At 37.5% G+C, this 23,227-nt stretch overlaps 1 protein-coding gene across 3 annotated transcripts in view; it reads right to left on the bottom strand.

Moving 5' to 3' along the window:
* Window positions 1–23,227, bottom strand: part of CFAP54 (cilia and flagella associated protein 54) — a 386,240-nt gene that overhangs the window by 339,485 nt on the left and 23,528 nt on the right. For all 3 annotated transcript variants that reach the window (XM_054527528.1, XM_063712226.1, XM_063712225.1), the window contains exons 6-11: window positions 18,092–18,235; window positions 14,702–14,815; window positions 14,477–14,578; window positions 9,205–9,403; window positions 1,228–1,409; window positions 975–1,140 (exon numbers count right to left, since the gene is read on the bottom strand). In XM_054527528.1, coding sequence (XP_054383503.1) covers window positions 975–1,140; window positions 1,228–1,409; window positions 9,205–9,403; window positions 14,477–14,578; window positions 14,702–14,815; window positions 18,092–18,235 — 907 coding nt within the window. The remainder of the gene's footprint in view (window positions 1–974; window positions 1,141–1,227; window positions 1,410–9,204; window positions 9,404–14,476; window positions 14,579–14,701; window positions 14,816–18,091; window positions 18,236–23,227) is intronic.

Genomic DNA, 23,227 nt, shown 5'->3' with positions numbered 1-23,227 from the left:
CCCTGTCTCTACTAAAAATATAAAAATTAGCTGGGCATGGTGGCAAGCCACTGTAATCCCAGCTACTCAGGAGGCTGAGGCAGAAGAACCCAGGAGGCAGAAGTTACATTGAGTCAAGATCGTGCCACTGCACTTCAGCCTGGGCAACAGAGTGAGACTCTGTCTCAAAAAAAAAAACACACACACACACACACACACAGAAAAGAAAACTAATCTTAGAGGCTCTAATCCAATTAAAATAGACCATTATCATAAATCCAATATTTGTATGCTATGTCCAAAAAGAAACTGAAGAGGCTTATAATATTAAAATGCATATAAAATATGGTAGTTGAAAGAAAAATAATAAAAATGTTGATTCAGAAATCACTAGAAGACATATATATCATTACTTGGTACAAATTACTTACTGCAACTGATAAGCCATGCAATGCCTTAAGAACATGGCAAAACATTAAAAACCTGGAATTAAATAGTTCTCTTTGGTGTAAAAAGCAGACACTGCAGGTTTTCAATTATACACACAGTAACCTTTAGGATTTGAAAAGTCCTAGAATGGCAAACACTGCAGGCTGGAAAGAGACAGGAGATTACCAAATCTTCCCTTCCTAACATGAACCGATGACTTTGTCCTCTGATTCACCGCCTTACGGGCGTCCCTCTTATCCAACTAAGCCAGAAGGTAAATAGAACCTCATTCCCCTACTCAAAACTGTCACTCAGAATATAATCTAGCATCCTTACAAAGCCCAGGAACTACATCATCTAGCGCCTAGCTACTTCTCTAACCTTGTCACCTACCACACTCGGTCACACATGCCCCCATGCCATTCCTGCAATCACCAAACACACTCTTATCTCAGGGCCTTTGTACCTCTTGCTCCCTCCGCCTTCAACATTCTTTCTCTCACCATATCTATAAAAGAGCATATTTCGTCAAACTAAATTTTTTGAACAAACAAATAAATACTTACCATGAACAGCAATTTTTTTTAAATAAATTTGAGCTGACTGTCCTTCTTTATAGTTTTCCAAAGGAAAGATCAAACCTTTGTTTCTCTTTACGTTGATTAGTGGTTCCATTGCAATCAGAAGAGTTAAATCCTTCTCTGCTTTCTTTGACTCTGGATCATCCTGCCTCTTGGAGAAGTATATCCCACACGTTAATTAGTAACTGGAAGTCATTTTAACAAAACAAAACCAGGAGGATAATTTTGCATATATTACCTGGAGAAAATAAATAAGATGTGCAGCAGAAGATTCAAATAAACTCCACTCCTCATAGGTAAAAGCTAATTTTATAAATTTCACAGCAGCATCCACAGAAATAACATCTTTTCTTCCTATCATAAGTTCCAGAAGAGATGTTTTTGGAAAATCAAGCATTCCATCTGCACCAATATTTGACACTAGGAAAGGAAGAAGAGAGTTTTGAATATCATTCATGCAAAAAAATTTATTAAATATTCACTATAGACGCTTTCAGGCACCAGGAAAACACAATCCCTGCTTTCATAAGATTTACGTTCTAGTGGGGGAAACAATAAATCTTAGTGGGCAAATACAGGGTGGTGCTTTGGGGACAAATAGGAAGGGCATCCAACACAGATGTGGGGAAGGAGGGCAGTTAGGGAAGGATACTCAGGGGAAAGAGAATGGAATTTCAAACACAGAATGAGCAAGAGTTCCTAGATATAGGTTGGAAACGGGAAAGAGATCTAAAACGGGGATAGAGCTTTTAGAGTCATCATTATACATCCGCAGTAAATAGTAGATTCAGCCGTGGATCATGTTGCCTTGCACAGACTAATAAGAAACACCAACATTTAAGAGAAGAGCAAAGGGAATAAAGGCTGCAAAGGTGAGTGTTTAGAAAGAAAGGAGTACTCAACAGTAACACATACATACAGAAAGTAAAGAAGAAAAGACTAGCCAGGCTTATTGGCGTGCACCTATAGTCTCTGTTACTCAGAAGGCTGAAGCAGGAGGATAACTTGTGCTCAGGAGTTCGAGTTCAGCCTGAGAAATATAGCAAGACCTTGACTTAAAAAAAAAAAAAAGTAACTGAAAGTGACCCCTGGATTGAGCAGTAAGGTTGTCCATGACATTCTTAGTAGAGTGCTAGGGTGTGCCTACTGTATAAGTAGAAAGAAAATACTTAGGAACAATAAAACAGACAATACCTTCAATAAATCTGGCTGTACCAAGAAGAAGACCTATAGGAAGGAAGCCGAAAGAAAACACGGAGGCCCAGGCACAGTGGCTTATGTCTGTAATCCCAGCACTTTGGAAGGCCAAGGCAGGTGGATCCCTTGAGCCCAGAGTTCAAGACCAGCCTGGGCAACATAGAATAACACCGATTCTACAAAAAATACAAAATTAGCCAGGTATGGTGGCACATGCCTGTATTCACAGCTACTCAGGACCCTGAGGTAGGAGGATCACTAGAGCCCAGGAGGTCCAGGTTACAGTGAAGAATGATCGCACCATTGCACTCCAGCCTGGGTGACAGAGTGAGAACCTGTCTCAAAAAAAAAAAAAAAAAAAAAAAAAAAGGACACAGTATAATGGGACCACTTGGACATTTGGAGGGATTAGGCTTAAAGACACAAAGAGAAACATCCCCTCCCCTCCATTTAAATGAGAGATAGTGGAAAAGGATCGATATGCACGAGGGTAAATTTGGGGGTTTGGGTGAAGAAAGTCAAGGAAATTCTTACCTAAAACTTGTATTTTTCTTGGGAAGAGAAGAGCCCAAACTATGGCACCAGAAGTTCCCTGCATTCAGATGGGCACACAAATGTGCACCCACATGTGCACACACACACACACTAAACTCACCTAAAGGCATAGGAGCCAACTCTAGGTTTTTCTCCCTCCTCTCAGGTGGACACTGAGGCCAAGTCAGCTAATTGTTCCAAGAAGGAAAGCTCATGGGAAAAGAAAATTAAAAGCAAAAACACCTTGAAAGAAAAATCACAAATGAAGCATCCTTTACCACAAGAAGCAGGAAAATGGAAAAGCACAAACAAGAATTTAAGTGAAAGTGTTCTCTCAGAAAAATAAAAGAGGATATTAGAAACATGAGGCAAGATCAACTGCTGTGAAAAAAGAACCAAGTGGATTCAAGGTATAAAGTATATCATCATTGATGGCCAGGCGCGATGGCTCACGCCTGTAATCCCAGCACCTTGGGAGGCCAAGGCAGGCAGATCACCTGAGATCAGGAGTTTGAGACCAGCCTGGCCAACATGGTGGAACCCCATCTCTACTAAAAATACAAAAAATTGGCCCAGCGTGGTGGTGCACAACTGTAGTCCCAACTACTCGGGAGGCTGAAGCAGGAGAATCGTTTGAACCCAGGAGGCAGAGGCTGCAGTGAGCTGAGATCGTGCCACTGCACTCCAGCCCAGGCAACAGAACGAGACTCTGTCTCAAACAAACAAACAAACCACAAAAATAACAAAAAAGTATATCATTGTTGAAACAAATAATTAAATAGGTAAACAGAAGAGTAGAACAGAGAGAATCAAAGATCAAATTCGTGACCTGAAAAATCAGATAGAAGCAGCTTCCCAGAATGCAACAGAACAAAGACGTGAAAAGAATAAAATAAATAAGACATGGAGGATGAACATCTATCCTGTTAACATCTGTTTAATGGCATCTTTGATGCCTTGAAGGATTTTTTTTTAAATAATGAATATAAGGAAAGAAATTTTAAAGTAACATGAAAAAATGAAAGAAAGATATAAGACCTCAAAGTATCTGCTGCATTACTAAACCCACCCCTAGATCCAGTAGAATAAAATGTAAGAATGTCATAACAAAGAGAAAATTGTAAAAGATACATCCATAAAACAAGATTTAAACTGACATTAGACTTCTCAACAGAAACACTATATATACAAGATTATAAAGAAATAGCATCAAAATCTTAAAGAAACTTGTAAATTAACTATTATATCCAGCCAAACTACTTCAAAATTCTTAGAGTTTGTACTTCAGCAAAAAGAAATGAATTTAGAAAGAAGCAATGAAAAATGGGAAGTAATGATGAGGAGAAAAAAATCTTAATAAAGGTATTTTCTGTCTTAAAAAGCAATGACCAGGACTTGTAGTCAGAATATAAAAAGAGCTGTCAAAACTCAAGAGAAATAATTAACAATCCAATCAGAAAGTGAACAAAAGACACTAGAGAAAAAGAGAGTATATAGATGGCAAATAAACACATGAAAAACTGTTTAACATCTTTAGCCATTAGGGAAATGCAAATTAAAGTACAGTGGGATATTACTACATACCTATCAGAATGGCTAAAATAAAAAAGTAATGATACAACAAATTCTGTCAAGGATGTCCAGAAACTGGATCATTCACACATTGCTGGTGGAAATACAGTAGAGTCACCCTGGAGAATAGTATGACAGTTTCTCTTTTTTTTTTTTTTCTTTTATTATTATTATTATTATTATTATTATACTTTAGGTTTTATGGTACATGTGCGCAATGTGCAGGTAAGTTACATATGTATACATGTGCCATGCTGGTGCGCTGCACCCACCAACTCGTCATCTAGCATTAGGTATATCTCCCAATGCTATCCCTCCCCCCTCCCCCCACCCCACAACAGTCCCCAGAGTGTGATGTTCCCCTTCCTGTGTCCATGTGTTCTCATTGTTCAATTCCCACCTATGAGTGAGAATATGCGGTGTTTGGTTTTTTGTTCTTGCGATAGTTTACTGAGAATGATGATTTCCAATTTCATCCATGTCCCTACAAAGGACGTGAACTCATCATTTTTTATGGCTGCATAGTATTCCATGGTGTATATGTGCCACATTTTCTTAATCCAGTCTATCATTGTTGGACATTTGGGTTGGTTCCAAGTCTTTGCTATTGTGAATAATGCCACAATAAACATACGTGTGCATGTGTCTTTATAGCAGCATGATTTGTAGTCCTTTGGGTATATACCCAGTAATGGGATGGCTGGGTCGAATGGAATTTCTAGTTCTAGATCCCTGAGGAATCGCCACACTGACTTCCACAAGGGTTGAACTAGTTTACAGTCCCACCAACAGTGTAAAAGTGTTCCTATTTCTCCACATCCTCTCCAGCACCTGTTGTTTCCTGACTTTTTAATGATTGCCATTCTAACTGGTGTGAGATGGTATCTCATCGTGGTTTTGATTTGCATTTCTCTGATGGCCAGTGATGGTGAGCATTTTTTCATGTGTTTTTTGGCTGCATAAATGTCTTCTTTTGAGAAGTGTCTGTTCGTGTCCTTCACCCACTTTTTGATGGGGTTGTTTGTTTTTTTCTTGTAAATTTGTTGGAGTTCATTGTAGATTCTGGATATTAGCCCTTTGTCAGATGAGTAGGTTGCGAAAATTTTCTCCCATTTTGTAGGTTGCCTGTTCACTCTGATGGTAGTTTCTTTTGCTGTGCAGAAGCTCTTGAGTTTAATTAGATCCCATTTGTCAATTTTGGCTTTTGTTGCCATTGCTTTTGGTGTCACAAAACTAAATACGAACTTATCATATATCCGATCCAGCAATTGCACTGTTGAGAATTTTATTCCAGAGAAATGAAAACTTACCTTCACACAAAAACTTGTACTCAACTGTTCATAGCAGCTTTATTTCTAGTAGCTAAAAACTGGAAATAATTCAAATGTCCTTCAAAGGGTAAGTGGTTAAACAAACTGTGGTGTATCCATACCATAAAATAATACTCAGCAGTAACAAGTGAAAATTTTTTTTTTTTGAGACAGAGTCTTGTTCTGTCGCCCAGGCTAGAGTGCAGTGGTGGTGGTGTGATCTCCATTCACTGCAACCTCTGACTCCTGGATTCAAATGATTCTCTCGCCTCAGCCTCCCAAGTAGCTGGGACTACAGGCACATGCCATGACGCCTGGCTAATTCTTGTATTTGTAGTAGAGACAGAGTTTCGCCATGTTAGCCAGGCTGGTCTTGAACTCCTGGGCTCAAGGGATCAGCTCATCTTGGCCTCCCAAAGGGCTGGGGTTACAGGCATGAGCCACAGTGCCCCGCCAAGTGAACTATTAATACACACAACCTGGATACATCTCAAGAGAATTATGCTGAGTAAAAAAACAGACAACACACATACGGCCACCTAATTTATGACTAAGGGATACTGCAGGCAACGAAAGGAAGTTATCTCCAATAAATGGTGCTATGTCAACTGAATATACATATAGACGTACATAAATCTTGATTTCTACTTCGTATAAACAAAAAAGATCTAATTTCTAATTATAGATCTCATAAACTTATGGAAGAAACAATAAAACTTATGGAAGAAAACATACGAGAATCTAGTTACGACATTGGGGTAGCTGAGACTTCTTAACCACGACACACAAAGGATCAACTATAGAGGATATATTGATAAATCGGACTACATTAAAATTAAGAATTTCTGTTCCCCAATGGATATCATTAAGAGAATGAAAAGGCAAGCCATCAAGTAACAAATGATATTTGCCATACATGTATTCAATAAAGGAATTATATCCAGAATATATAAAGAATTCCTATGAATTGACAGAAAAAAGGACAAAAGGTTAAAATAGGCACCTCACAAAATAGGATATCCAATAGTGAAAAAAGTGTATGAAAAGATGTTTAACTTTATTAGTCATCAGAGAAATTTAAGTTTATACTGCAACACCACTGAATTCACACCAAAATGGACAAAATGAGAAAGACAGATAATACTAAGTGTCAGAGAGAATTTGGAGAAATGGAACCCTGAAAAAATGTTGATGGGTGTGCAAACTAAAAAAAACCACCTTGTAAAACAGTATCCAATTAAGCAACATAGGAATATCCCATGCTCTTGCAATTCCACACCAACAGAAATGCATAGCACATGTTTAACATACCTCTCTGAGTAATTCATAAAATAAAAAGACAAAAACTATCAGTAGGGATAGAGAAGATCTAACCACATGATTTACTAGCTTAACTTAATCAACATATATATAAAGCAATGCATCCAACAACAACAAAAATTACACAGTCTTTCAAGTACACACAGACTATTTACCAAAGCTGGTCATTTGCCAGGCCATAAAGCCTATCTTAACAAATGTTCACAGTTCCAAATAATACATAATGTGCTCTCTGACCATAGTATAATTTACATAGAAATCAGTAACCAAAAGATAATTAGAAAATCTCCCATATTTTGGTTCAGAACCCATATATCAAAGAATAAATCACACTGCGTATTAGAAAATATTCTTACTCCAATAGTAATAAAGATATGATATATCAAAACTTCAGATACATAGCTAAAGCTGAATTTAGAATGTCTTAATATGCATTTAATGTAAATAATAACAAATCCTAAAAATCAATGATCTAAGCTTCCAAGTCAATAAGTTTTTTAAATCAGTAAAGCAAACCCAAGAAAGTATAATAAAGGAAGTAATGAAGAGCAAAAATCAATAATATGGAAAATGGACATACAATAGGGAAGATCAACAAGGTCAAATATTGTTTCTTTGCAAAGACTAATGAAATTGGTGGACCCCTGGTGAAACTGATGAAATAAGAGAGAAGGCAAACTGACCAATACTGAAAAGAAAATCTGAAAAATTTTATATCTATGGAGGAAATTGAATTCATTGTTTAAAATATTCCCATACAAAAAATTCCAGGTACAGATGGCTGCACCAGAAAATTCAACTAAACATGTAGGAAGAAATAACACCAATATGACACAAACATTTACAGATAATGGAGAAAGAGGGCATACTTCTCAACTCATTTTATGAGGCTAATATGACCTTGTGGGCAAAACCTAAAAATAACATTACGAGAAAGAAAAGTCTCTCCCATCAACAGAGAAGCAGAAATAAGCAATCCATATAATCGACCACATTAATAGAAATAAACGAGAAAGCCATTTGATCGACTCAGTAAATCTCAATAAATTCAGAGAAAGCTTTTGCTAAAATTAAACTATTCAAGATTAAAAACAACAACAACAAAAAAACACTTAGCAAACCAGGAATAAAAGAAACATCTGTGATCTGCAAAAGGGTATCTATAAAAATTATTCAGTAGATATCTCAAATAATGGCAAAATGTTGAAAGCTTTCCAACTGAGGAAAAAAATGAGACAAGGGAGTCTGCTATCACCACTTCTTCCCACGTGTTAATGGAGATCCACCACTTCTTCCCACGTGTTAATGGAGATTCACCACTTCTTCCCACGTGTTAATGGAGATCCACCACTTCTTCCCACGTGTTAATGGAGATCCACCACTTCTTCCCACGTGTTAATGGAGATCCACCACTTCTTCCCACGTGTTAATGGAGATCCACCACTTCTTCCCACGTGTTAATGGAGATCCACCACTTCTTCCCACGTGTTAATGGAGATCCACCACTTCTTCCCACGTGTTAATGGAGATCCACCACTTCTTCCCACGTGTTAATGGAGATCCACCACTTCTTCCCACGTGTTAATGGAGATCCACCACTTCTTCCCACGTGTTAATGGAGATCCACCACTTCTTCCCACGTGTTAATGGAGATCCTAGCCAGTGCAACCATCAAGAAATGTAAGAAAAGAGAAATTAAAAGATTCAGGATTGGACAGAAATAAGTCATTCACAGATGACCGTATATACAAAACAAGTCCCCCCAAAAATCTACTAATACATTATTTGAAATATCAATTGACCTTAGCAAGGTTGCTGAATTCAAGATCAATATAAATTATATCAGCTTGGCACAGTGGCTCACATCTGTAATTCCAGCACTTCAGGAGGCTGAGATGGGTGGACTGCTTATGCCCAGGAGTTCGATCCCAGACTGGGAAACACGGTGAGACCCCGTCTCTACAAAAAATACAAAAATTAGCCAGGTGTGGTGGCATGCATCTGTAGTCCCAGCTACTTGGGAGGCTAAGAAGGGAGGATCACTTGAGCCCAGGAAGTTGACGCTGCAGTGTGAGCCATGATCACGCCATGTTCACACCACTGCACTCCAGTCTGGGTGACAAAGAGAGACCTTATCTCAAAAACAAACAAACAACCAAACCAAAAAAAAAAAAAAACAATATAAATTTTATCAGTTTCCTATGTATGGACTACCATGCTAAAATTTTTGTTACTCATGTGCATCATTCTATCATAAAACAATATCTTAACATCTTATTTACTTATCAAAAGTTCTTTTCCTGCCATAAACAATTCTGAGACAACATCATGAATCTCCACTTCATCTGTAACAATGGGTCCAGTTTGCAGTATTCGCCTATTTGAATCAGAAAGAGCTTCCAAGACAGCCAGAAACTGGGATGCAGTGCTATCAAACATCTCATCCAGTAGCCGCTCTGTGACAGTACGTGGCCATGATAACTGAAATTGAGAAAAAAAAAAAGTTCAGTCCATTTGTTAAAGCTATTATATTGTGGGCGCAGTGGCTCATGCCTATAATCCCAACACTTTGGGAGGCCAAGGCAGGAGGATTGCTTGACCCAAGGAGTTCAAGACCACCTGGGCAACACAGTGAGACCCCCATTTCAACAAAAAAATTTCAAAATTGGCCAGGCATGTTGGAATGTGCTTGTAGTCTCAGCTACTTGGGAGGCTGAGGTGGGAGGATCACCTGAGCCTAGGGAGGTAGAGGCTGCAGCGAGCTAAGGTCATGCCACTGCACTCCAGCCTGGGTGACAGAGTGAGACCCTGTCTCAGGCAAAAAAAAAAAAAAAAAAGAAAAGCGTGTTATAAGGCAAAGAAAAGTAAGGCATGCTTAATCAATGCTAAAACAGAGAACAGTTGGTCTAACAATTAGATACCTGCTTTTATGGTTTTTCATTTTTTGAGATGTCACTCCAGATTTCTTTCGAGATATCATGCTGCCATTACATCAAAGACTTTGTTGTTTCTTCATATGCTTGTGTTTCCAAGGCAGCATTAAAAGGTTGTTTATTATGGTTTGCTTATTAAGCAAGCATAAATCTCCATATGCTTTATAGTATCTTCATTATAGCCTTCGGAACTGATATTCAAACTTTGGTTACCTAAGAATCACTCAGGGGTGCTTTGTAGATTCAAGACCAAATTTCCAGAGATTTTGTGTGTCTGGACACTTTTAATAAGTGTTTAGGACACTTTTAATAAGCACCACAGGATATTCTCATGCAGAAGGTCTTCAAGCCAAAATTTGAAACAGTATTTAATAGTATAAATAACAAGGTTCGTGGTAATTAACTCTAAGAAAGAATTGATCAGCTTTATGCTAACAGGCTAGTGACTGTTTAGAACCCGCTGTGGGTTCCCAGTCATTCTGTTTTGTACTGGCCCAAAATGACTACACTTCCTGCACATGCTTCCTGCCACACTTCATTCTTCTCTCCACCAAATGACCTGTTCTGTGCATTTAGTTTGCCAGTAAATAAGAACCGTAGTTCTAGTTGGCTTTTCTAGAATCCTTATCCAGCTGGAAGATTTCCTCATAATTCCCTTGCTTTTATTTCTCTTCTTAGGGCAAAGTCAGAAAGACAGAAAAACAAAAGCAGGGATAAAGTTGCCTTGAACTATTTTCCCGCAAGCACTAGCTTCCCTACTCATAAGCTTGTGTACCTTTTCAATCCATAGATCATCTGACAAGTTAAAATTTTCAACAAGGGGCTGGGCGCGGTGGCTCACGCCTGTAATCCCAGCACTTTGGGAGGCTGGGTGGATCACAAGGTCAGGAGTTCCAGACCAGCCTGGCCAATATGGTGAAACCTCGTCTCTACTAAAAATACACAAATTAGCCAGGCATGGTGGCACGTGCCTGTAGTCCCAGCTACTTGGGAGGCTGAGGCAGAATAATCGCTTGAACCCAGGAGGCAGAGGTTGCAGTGAGCCAAGATCATGCCACTGCACTCCAGCCTAGGTGACAGAGTGAGACTCCATCTCAAAAAAACTTCAACAAAACTTGAACTTCATGCCCTGCCTTCTCTTTTCTTACAGAGGTAAGAGTTTTTCCTAAGATTTTTATTTAGGTTAAAACAGAGCTTTTAAAAATACATATTGAAACAGCATAATTAACCTTATAATAATTAGAAGTATTCAAAATGAAATGGTAAAACCCAAATGAATAAAAGAATGAAATTATTTATAAAAACATCATAGAAAAACTAGCAAAAAGAATGGAATATTTATCAGAGCTGTAAATAAAATATTAACTAAAAGATTTTGAAATATAAATATTTAAAAGATCTATAAAAAAGAATTAAAGCTGAAGCAATAAGGAAAACAATGGATTGTCAAGTATGAAAAGCAAAATAATATCTATAAAAATAATGAGCTCATTCAAGTATATTTTAAAAATTAAAATCCCTAGTAGATAAATGGTCAAAGACTGTGAAAAATAATTCACACAATGAAAGAAAAGTTGGCTCAAAGAAATAAAGTTAAAATGGCAAGCCATCTTATGAAAACTGAATTAACAACAAAAAAATTTAAACAAATAATAATATCAAAATAATAACAGCTTGTGATAAAATTGGTACTTGCAAGTTGTCACCTTGAAAATAGGAATACTCATTTTGGAAGTCAAGGTGGCAATATATATCAAGGGAAATAAAGTGTTTACATCCTTCGATTCCGTAATCCTACACCTGGAATTTTATCCACAGAAAATAAAAGAAAGAAAAAAAATAAGCATGTCTGAAGATGTGGATGATGTCCATACTTATAATAGCAAAAAAAATTTTGAAAGAACTAAAATAATAACAATAAAATATTAGACAAATTATGACACATATACTGCATAGGATATATTATCTTATTTAAAATGTCAGGATGAATGAAAATCTGAATGGCACAACTGTACAGTCTGGTTCCATCTTTAAATACTACGGTCTCCATGACATCTACTCTAGGAGATATATTATGTTAATTTCCCAACATCACGTGCCTATTCCTAGTCAAGCTCTATTTATCACTGACCCCCAGCAAATTTTGCCTACTCTGGCTTCTAAGCTATGACCATGCTCTGATCCTTCACTTGGAATGTTTTTCTCTATTCTCTCTGTCTAGCCAAATTCTGCCCATTATCCCAAGGCCCTTCAAAAAGCCAGGGCTGCAATTTAGTATTTCTGTATTCCACTATACTTGAAATCACAGTAGATACTCAATACATGGTTGTTGAATTAATAAAAAATAAATAAACAATGATAGCTAATATTTACTGAGGACCTACTTCCTACCTGCCAGCAACATTCTAAGGGCTTTAGATTAACTCATTTCATCCTCACCATTATCATTATTTATTTCTTAATATTTATCACAAGCTATAATTACTTATTTATTTATGATATAATTCTCCACTAGAATGTAATCCTCATCTATTTTGTTCACATAGAAGGTACTTAAAAAATATTTATTGAATAAATCACTAACTAATCAATCATTAGGAGTCTGAATTAGTAGTCCTTTAAAAGAATCTTTTGAGAGTCAAAATGATTTACTGTGAGTTAACAACTTACATACAAACCCAGAAATGTTTTAGAAAATATGTTCAATGCATATTGAAATTAATTTGTTTAGTAGAAACATAATAAAATTATTTCATACACAGAAAACAGGACATTCTGCAAAATATGCCAAGGTAACATAGGATGACGTTATAAAAAGGATGTGTTGACTAGCCTCTGAAACAACTACTCACTAAACAATTACAATTTTTTCTTAAAAAAAAAAAAATCACCAGAACTTTTCATTCAACAATTATCTTAAGGGAAATCAGATATAAATTAGTTTTTAATGTAATTTTATCTGGAATTTTAAACATTTTTCTTTGAAAATGTATTTAGTTTTGCTACCAGGATAACTGTTAAGTCCTAATAATATTCTAAGTAACAACAGTCTTGCAACTTTGGATATTTAAATTTGGTTGCTCAGAGAAAAAAATGCTGGGGAGAAAAAAAAAATTGTTCCCTGCCCTTTTACAAAGACTATAGCACCACTACTTAATACCAGATGCAGGTAGCTTAAAAGCTTATCCAAGGAATTGCCTATAATTTAATTACTATACTCGCCAATTAATATACTGTTGGTTAGTAAGGGATATAGCTTAAAAGGGATGTATAAAATATACCTGTGGGCTCAGTAGTCAATATTGTCACTAAGTAGCAATGGAAAGGTACCATGTCCAAAAACTATTTGTATTTAAATATAGTAATTCATTTAAAAGAAAGAAAAAGGATTACTCCTAAATGCGTTAAGAAGAAATGAGGAAAGAGAGTAGCAGTGATTGGAGCAGAGGCCAAGCACTGGACTTAGAGGTGCTGGTTCTGGTTCTGCCAGCGGCTGCCTTTGTGACCTTGAGCCAGTCATTTAAATATTGCAGGCTTTATTTTCCCAACTGTAATATAAAAGGACTGAACCAGATGATTTCCCAAATCCTTTCCAGGTTCTGAGATTTGATACACCTCTTCTGTAAGAAACTGCTCATCTCCTTCCCCCCAGATTCATTTTCAATCTCTACACAGAAGCTCGCAGAAGAGGGTATATATCCATCTAGAACAGTCAGGGAGAGCTTCAAAACGATACAGAACTGGGCCCTGGGGGATATTAAGAGTCAGGAAGGCAAAAGGAAGAAGAAGAAGAAGAAGAAAAAGACAAGAGGAAGAAAAAGGGCCGAGGGCCCCACAGGTGTAACTTTGCCTACTCCCTGCCCTGTGATCATCTTTACTACTGTTTGCCAAATACGCTTGTGGTTGGGAGGGGCTGTGTGACTGTTTATGACATGTGAGAAGAACAGACTCATGTCACTTCCATGTTGAGCATCAATACCCATGCAAGGTCCCCCAGAACTCTCTTTAATGTCCTCTAGCCAAATGACCAGCAATGTTTGAAATGAAGGCTGCTCTTCAGCCTGGCCCTGAGCAGCTTTTGTAAGGCGGAGCCCCTGATAACTAAAATAACATATGACTCCAGTAGGCAATAAATTGTTGTTTTAAGCCACCTGAGGTACGGGTGTTGTTTGTTGCTACTAGATAACCTAGCTCCTGAACATTCCCAAGGGTGAAACCTAAGGCTGATGAGAAAAGGTGCCTCCATCTTCTCCACAGCCTCAAAGCCTGCTCGCCTGCTCAGCTAACCCTAAGCGGTCAAAGACAAAGGCAAGCGCAGAACCACTCAGAGGCCTATTCATTTGCAAGAGCCAGTTCATTGAAATCTTTCACAGGCTCCTCTTCAGCCTCTTGTCCTTTAAGGTTGCAAAACTGGGATTGTGCTAAGACACAAAAGCTTTCAGAAAGAGATGAAGTGAGGCTACGTGCAAACTAGAAAAACATTCTTCTCTCTATTTACCCATTAGGGCAGAGAACTGGGGGCAGAATTTAATAATGAGTGACTAGGCTTGAAAGATACAGGAGCATAATACAAATATACTGCAAAAAGAGTCTTAAAGAGAGAAGACATGTTTAGACTTACAGTTTGTATTTCCCTTAGGTTAATTCTTATCTTGGGTCTAAAGACAGCTTTGTTTTTTCTTCTAGATTCAAAGACTCCTCTTTTGAAGATCATCACTGCCATCTGCCTCAAAAAGCAGAATTATACATGAAATAACAATGAGATGCACTTCCCAACTACTAATATTAAGTATTTAATCAGCTGTAGAGTGTGGTAAATTTCTTTTATTTCATGAAATTTTTATACCTTTGTTGTGGCCTCTCGAAAATATCTTCGCGATTCTTCCTGGGATTTTGAGGAACTCATTAATTCCAGTTGCCTTAACTCATCAATTTTAGCCAAAGCACGCCGAGCAAATGCCTACATGCGATTAAAATAAATTTAATTCATAAATCAGAATATAGTGATTAAAATGTATAAAGACAATGTTTTGTTCTCCTAGGCATTTGATTTCATCTGTAAATTAAGCTCTAGGTTAATGCTGACTCCTTTTATCCAGTCTATCATTTTCTTTAAGAACCACTAAACTCTCTAATAAACTGTGAGATAAGGTAACTTTCGGAATTATGAAATTTTAAAAAGGAAAGCTGAAATATCACTTAAACAGTAGCTCCATACAGATTATCGCTTCTCAGCATTTGGCATTGCATGTCCTCATGTGCGCGTGCATGCGCGCACACACACACATACGCACACACACACACACACACGTCCTCAGTTGCTCTTCTCAAATCCTAACCTTCGTATCATGACATGCTGTATTATCTACCTAACTGTTCACATGGACCACCAAACTGTGACTTCCTGAAAGAATCTTACTCATTTTTGTGTCTCCAATACGCAGCACACTGGATTTAATAAATATCTGAAGGAAGGAAGAAGGGAGGCTTTCTTATTTAATCATATCACCATTATTATAATCCTCTATAGATAACAAATGAGTTCAAAGGAGTTATTAAGAACTCAATAACAAGAGTTCATGTCCCTTATTTCACCAACTCTTTGAAATATTTCATTCATCATTTATAATTTTTAATGAAGATGCTTCTAGACCAACCACAATATTAACATCTATGAAGGGTTACATTTTCCAATAAAGAAAAATCCCAATAGGGATCAAATGGCCAAAACGCTATAAAAGTTCCATTCCCTAATAATCTTAATAGCTATAGAACAAAATATGCCACCACTAGTACACTGAAGTTAACTATATATATACATGATGAGTTGTCTTTCTGGAATGTATCTTGAGCTACACAAGTAACCCATGAAGGTTAAATTAGGCTGTTCTTCTGCCTATGTGCCACCAGCATCAAACCCTTCAGAATTAGTTGAGGCAGGAAAAACTAAATGGAACTGTGAATTGCCAGATGATTTATTTATGGTAGTTAACAAGATACGAACAGGCATGTGCACAGCCATGAAGGCAGTCCTACACAAGACTTCCAGCCAAAGAGGTTGACTAGAGCAGAAATCCAGCTTACGCCCCACATACCAAACCATGCACCCTTGTGCAGGAACGTGTTGGCCCAAAGGAAGGGGTGCTTACTTCTCATTCTCACCAAGGCCCCATCCACTGACCAAGCCAGGTGTCATGTAATGTAGAGAAGATGCCTTTTTCAAATTGACACAGGGGCACTCTACAGGCCAATAGAAGCTCTGGAGTTATATATATATAATTTATATTTATATATATATAATATATATAATTTATATTTATATATCAAATATATATAATTTATATTTATATATAAAATATATATAATTTATATTTATATATAAAATATATATAATTTACATTTATATATAATATATATAATTTATATTATATATAAAATATATAATTTATATGTATATATAAAATATATATAATTTATATGTATATATATAAAATATATATACTTTATATTTATATATAATATATATATACTTTATATTTATATATATAAAGTATATATAATTTATATTTATATATAAAGTATATATAATTTATATATATATAAAGTATATATAATTTATATTTATATATACTATATATAATGTATATATATTATATGTATTACATATAATATATATACATTATATATAATATATAAATTATATATAATGTATATTTTTTATATATAATATATATAATTTATATAAAATATATATATAAATTATATAAATTTTTTATATATATATAAATTTTTTTGAGATGGGGTTTCACTCTTGTTGCCCAGGCTGGAGTGCAATGGTGCGATCTCAGCTTACTGCAACCTCAGCTTCCCAAGTAGCTAGGACTACAGGTGCACACCACCATGCCTAACTAATTTTTGTATTTTTAGTAGAGACAGGGTTTCACCATGTTGGCCAAGCTGGTCTCAGACTCCTGACCTCAGGTGATCCACCCGCCTTAGCCTCCCAAAGTGCTGGGATTACAGGCATGAGCTATCATGCCCAGCCCGAAGTTAAGTTATATTTCAAGTACTCAATCAAAATGAGATGAAAGAAGGAAAAACAAAAAATAGAGTGTATTAAATGGTCATTAGAAGGTGTATTCAATTAGCTTGGCATAGTGGTGTGCGTCTGTAGTCCCAGATACTCCAGAGACTAAGACTGCAGTGAGCCGTGATCAGACCACTGCACTCCAGCCTGGGCAAGAGAGCAAGACTCTGTCTTAAAAAAATAAAGAAAGAAAACAAAAGAAAAACAAAGTGTATTAAATGGTGGTTAGCAGAGAAAAGCAAGACAAGAGTGTATATACTAAGTGATAAGGAACACAAAACTAAACGAGGAGGGAAGGTGGCTTGTATTCAAGAGCAAAGTGAGGATGGAAAGACAACAGATAGAAGTTTTTGAGATCTATTGCATAGCATGGTGATCATAGTTAACAATAACATATTGCATATTTCAAAATTGCTAATAAATAGATTTTAAGTGTTCTCACTACAAGAAAAAGGTATGTGAGAAAACGAATATGTTAATTAGCTTAATCATTCCAGTGTATACATTCAACAAAACATCACATTGTACCTCATAAGTATATACAATTATTATTTGTCATTTGAAAATAAAAATCTTAATTTTAAAAATTCCAAAAATCTTACTCAGAAATGGAGCAAAGAAGGTGAAAGTGAATAGAGAATAAAGGAGAGAGCAGAAAGGAGGGCGAAAGAGAAAAAGAATGGAAAAGTCAAGCAAATTTGTGCAAATAAAGCCTTGAACTTTTGTCTTTGCTTCATTTCAATTCTTTGGTTGGGTTTTGTTTTCCCCCTTGCAGGCATCTAAGGAAGAAAATGCTGGATACGCTCTATTTTAAAATATTGGGCCTGGGCACGGTGGCTCACGCCTGTAATTCTAGCATTTTGAGAAGCCAAAGCAGGCAGATCACCTGAGGTCAGGAGTTCGAAATCAGCCTGGTCAACATGGCAAAACCCTGTCTCTACTAAAAATACAAAAATTAGCTGGGCATGGGTGGCACATGCCTGTAATCCCAGCTACTCAGGAGGCTGAGGCAGGAGAATCGCTTGAACCTGGGAGATGGACGTTGCAGTGAGCCGAGATCACGTCACTGCACTCCAGCCTGGGCAACAAAGTCAGATTCCATCTCAAAAAAAAAAAAATTCGACTCCTCAGAGTTAAAAAGCAGCATACCTCTCCGTGAATCCCGGCATGGCAGTCATAGCAGCATTGGCAAACAGCTGTGTAGAGAGTAGTGCGCCACGTCAAGTACCTGAGCGACAGGAGCGGGACCAAGGACTCCATACACATGCTGGCCCACAGGAGATACTCTAAGGCCTGCAAAATAAAGGGCACCACTGGATTTGTTTTCATTTTAAGTTAATAATGATAATTGTATTAAATATAATCAAATTCTAAGTTGTGAGCACAAGTTGCTGATTACTTAAACCAAAAATACCATAAATAATGTGTCAAGAAGAAACGAGTATTTAAAAAGTAAAAGATAATTTAAAAACTCAAAATCTCAAGCTATTTTGGGAGACATTCTAAAATGTCTTTTTTGTTTGTTTGTTTTTAGACAGAGTCTTCCTCTGTCACCCAGGCTGGAGTGCAATGGCACAATCGTGGCTTACTGCAACCTCTGCCCCCTGGGTTCAATTGATTCTCATGCCTCAGCCTCCTAAGTAACTGGAACTACAGGTGTGCACCACCACACCTGGCTAATTTTTCTATTTCAGTAGAGAGGGGGTTTTACCATGTTGACCAAGCTGGTCTTGAACTCCTGACCTAAAGTGATCCACCCACCTCAGCCTCCCAAAGTGCTGGAATTACAGGCATGAGCCACTGCACCCAGCATGTCTCATCTTATTATAAGCCTCTCCACTCATTTTTATTAACATTTGTCATGTCAACACTAGTCTAGGAATTAACTCCAATGATACAATTGTTATTTGTTGGCCTGGAACCAGTATACGATTCTGAAGATTAGCTGGTATAGGAGGTAAGGAAAAGGAAAAAGGCTTACAGCCTGGGGCCTGCGATGCTTAGTAGAAATGGTCCAAGATTAGTATCAAATAAACCTGGATTTCTGTCCCAATTTTACCACCTAGTGGTTGGATCACTTTACCTCTTTAGGCCTCAATTTTCTCATCTGTAAAATGGGTATTTTTTCACATCACAATAGTGCTGTTATGGAGAAAGAGATAATGTACATGACATGCTAGGAAAATACTTCCATAATCTAAAATAAAATCCACCTTCATATACCTCCAGTGCATTGGTCCTCATCATGCCTTCCAGAACAGCACAAAGCAATCCAAAACTCACTTCTAAATTACAGACACCCAGAAATCTAAAAACACTTAATGCAGCCTGCCCTCTCCCTCGGCTCTCTCGTCCAGGGTAAATATCTCCAAGTACGTCCATCCCTCATGGAATTGCACTGCCCTTCTCCACCATGATTGGCCTTCTGTGGCTTTACCTCAGGTTGCCAGCATCCTTTCAGGGTGTATGGCTAGACCACAGTACAGTGAATGACACTGTACCTCTTCTAAATTAGACTGAGGTTGATTCATTGCTGTTTTTGTTGTTGCTGTCATTGTTATTGTTACGAACTTTGTGAACTGATATGAAATTAATCATATCACCAAAAACTCTCGAATTTTTCTCACATTTGCTACTCCCTAACAATCTCTATTTCAGATTTTTGCATTTGGATTGTTGTGGTTTGGGTTGGGTGGTATATGATTAAGCCATGCCTAAATTTCCCCTTTAAATTCACATCTTTCTAAAATCCTTCAGGACTCCTGGTATTAGAAATTTCACATTTCAAAATAAAAATGGCTTCAGTTAACAATTGTTCACATTGTATTTAATTTGTTTATGGAAAATCAAAGTTTTCTGTGCCAGAAGGGATCTTAAAAGTAACTTAGCTTGACTCCATGAGGCTAAACTCATTCTAAGCAAAAGAGCTGGGGCTGAAACTCAGGTCTTTGAACTCCCAAGTGCAGTGTTCTTTCCACTACACAGAGGAGCCTTGACAAAGGATAGAAGCTCACCATAAACCACTTAGGGTTATGAAAAACTATCTTTCAAGTTTAAACAGGAAAAGCCATTTTCAAAATATGACTCAATTTGTAGCATTTTTTTCTTACCCTTAAAAGCTATAAATAACTGTTTCTATTAATTAAAAAATTTAATAGGATACATCAGGACTATTCTCCTCATGGAAAAAAAAAAAAAAAGAACTTTGAAAAGTCAAATGATATCCATATCCAAAACATGGCCCCAGTAAGAGCATGTTGTAGGTGTTGAGTAGGAAACATACACACTATTAATCAGCTCAGCCACAGGATGGCGCTGCAGCCTCATTTATATCATCTTACACCATTTAAAGAAAATGACAAGCAATTTCAAAGTTAGGACTTAAAGTTTATGTAATGGTATGTGAAATAATTTGACAGTAACTGTTCAAGCCACATACGTTGTCAAACTATTTCAGTTTCATAGTAAAATGAAACAGAAATCAATCATTTCTTAGAATGAACAGATTCTAGATGTATTCTTTAATGTTTGCTGAGTACTATAAATGCCACCGAAGAAACTAAATTATTCCATAAACAAAAGCAAAATGGTCATATGTCTTCAGGGAAAGAGGTTTCAGAAGTCTGACCACCCTCTATTCCCTAAGCTTATGCTGATGATCTGCTGCAGCACTAAATTAGGTGTTTCTCACCTAGGGAAGTGCCCCTAGTTAGTTTTGGTTTTCAGGATGTCTTTAGGAGATAGGGTTATATCAGAAAATATCAACCCCTTCCCTGCAGCTTATCCATTTGAGTACATAAAACAAAATAGAATGGGTCATGACGGGATTCCATTTAGTCAACAGACATGCATTATTCTAACGGTACAGGGTGACATTGCCCCTGGTCTCAGTACATCTCTGACTAGATGTGTGACCCTGAGCAAAGTAACTTTTCCCAGCCTCAGCTTCCTTATCTACTATATAAGATAGAGGTAGTGGCTGGGCACAGTGGCTCACGCCTGTAATCCCAGCACTTTGGCAGGCCGAGGCGGGTGGATCACGAGGTCAGGAGATCGAGACCATCCTGGCTAACAAGGTGAAACCCTGTCTCTACTAAAAATACAAAAAATTAGCCGGGAGTGGGGGCGGGCGCCTGTAGTCCCAGCTACTCGGGAGGCTGAGGCAGAAGAATGGCGCAAACCTGGGAGGTGGAGCTTGCAGTGAGCCAAGACTGCGCCACTGCACTCCAGCCTGGGCGACAGAGCAAGACTCCGTATCCAAAAAAAAAAAAAAAGATAGAGGTAATAACAGCACCTTTCTCAAAGTGGTGGTGTGAAGATTAAATGAGATGATAAATGAAAGTTCTTACAAGCATACTTGATGACGGCAGGCATTCATTCAATCAATGTTAATGATGATGATGCTAGTGCCCACCTCATAAGCCTTTCACAGGACCTAGCACATAGTATAGATTCAATAATAATAACAAAAGCTAGCCATCATGCCTAGATCCTATATAAATGGGAGTTTAGACAGCATGAGGAGGCCAGGTCTATTTCTCCTTCCGTCTTATGCTATAACATACTTGAACTCTGAAGTTACTACAGTATTCAAATCCCTCAGACCCAGGACATTTCACACACGGTGGGACCTCCAAGGACTTGTCTCCATTAAATGGACCCATCAAATCCATTTTTAGCCTCAGCTCAGGAATCAATTTACCAGCTGAAGGTTTGGGAATTACTGGTGAAAATTATGAATTTCCTTGAAACAGAAAGAATGTCATTCAGATCTTCAGGTGCCAAATGTACAACCACCCACACCCCCCCGCAAAATTATTGCATCCCTCACCTCCCATTCCCATCCCACAAGACTGGCACCACAGAACTATACTCATTTTGGGCCAGGCGCCGTGGCTCATGCCTGTAATCCCAGCACTTTGGAAGGCTTGAGGTGGGCAGATCACTGGAGGTCAGGAGTTTGAGACCAGCCTAGCCAATATGATGAAACCCCATCTCTACTAAAAATACAAAAAATTGGCCTGGCATGGTGGTGGGTGCCTGTAATCCCAGCTACTCAGGGGGCTGAGGTAGGAGAATCACTTGAACCCAGTAGGCCGAGCTTGCAGTGAGCTAAGACGGCGCCACTGCACCCAGCATGGGCAACAGAGCAAGAATCAGTCTCAAAAAAAAAAAAAAAAAAAAGAACTATACTCATTTTAGTCTCATTTTACAGGCAATTTAAGTTTTGAAATATAATGAACAAAAGAATAATTTTAGTGGCAAAATTTATGTACCCTGTGCTTTTATTAATTCATATAAAATATTATTGGTTCCCAAGGTTTCCTTATGGTTGAAAAACTGAAGATTTATCTCCTAATAAGATTAGAATACATATTTAATCAGCATGGCAAAATACTCAACTATCCTTATTTTATCAGAGACAAACTCAAGGTATATGAGGCAGAGAAGAAATGTCTTACAAAGGTTATGAATAAGAAATTATTTTAAGATGACTGTCACTTTAAAATTCTCTCAGCGTTAACAAGCACAAACACTAACAGTCAAATGTTGGCACAGACATCTCTGCCCTTCAAAGCTTTGGCAGCAAGCACTGCAGCAGACCAAACTATGATGGTCCTGTGAAGCCATGTTTGTTGTTGTTACACCAAGTGCAACCAGAGTATGCAAATTCTCTTTAGGAAATCATCTGGAACTGAATGTAGCATCGTTGCAATAGTCTGCGGGCCAAGTTTACATTAGACCTGGGAGAGTCCCCCCTCAATTTAATTCACACTCAGAAAGCTGGCACAGAGCTTCTTCAAGTCACTGTCTGTCATAGAGTTTTTTAATTTGAGAAGCAAAACAGAGAGAGAACACATAATTAATGTTATCCATTGAGCATGCAAATTTCTTTACTTCCATTTTTCTTTTTCAAAGTAGTCAACTTTTAAGATACTTGGCTATGCTTTGAGGAAATAAGAAAAAACATATCTCTCCTGAGTGTTAGAATATTCAGGGTAAGGTTCTGCATGGAATAAAGAATAAAGTAGTCATGTTTCAGATGCCAGCAACAACTCAAGCAGGGTCTCAATGGGAGTATATTCACCCTTCTTGGCCTACATTCCAATAACTGGAAAATTAATACAGGGAATAAATATGTCTCCCGCGGACAAAAATGCTACCAACATTGTAGGGAAGTCAATAGAAGTGTTAGCAACTTCCTCAAGCTAACAGAGCAGTGAGTACTGGTAAGTAAGAATCTTACTATAAAATAAAGTCTCCTTGCCTTTGTCATGCAGCTGG

This window comes from Pongo abelii, chromosome 10 (assembly GCF_028885655.2).
Source record: "Pongo abelii isolate AG06213 chromosome 10, NHGRI_mPonAbe1-v2.0_pri, whole genome shotgun sequence".
Classification (NCBI taxonomy): Eukaryota; Metazoa; Chordata; class Mammalia; order Primates; family Hominidae; genus Pongo; species Pongo abelii.
Note: the sequence above shows the minus strand (reverse complement) of the source record. Positions and strands in the feature narration are given on the sequence as shown.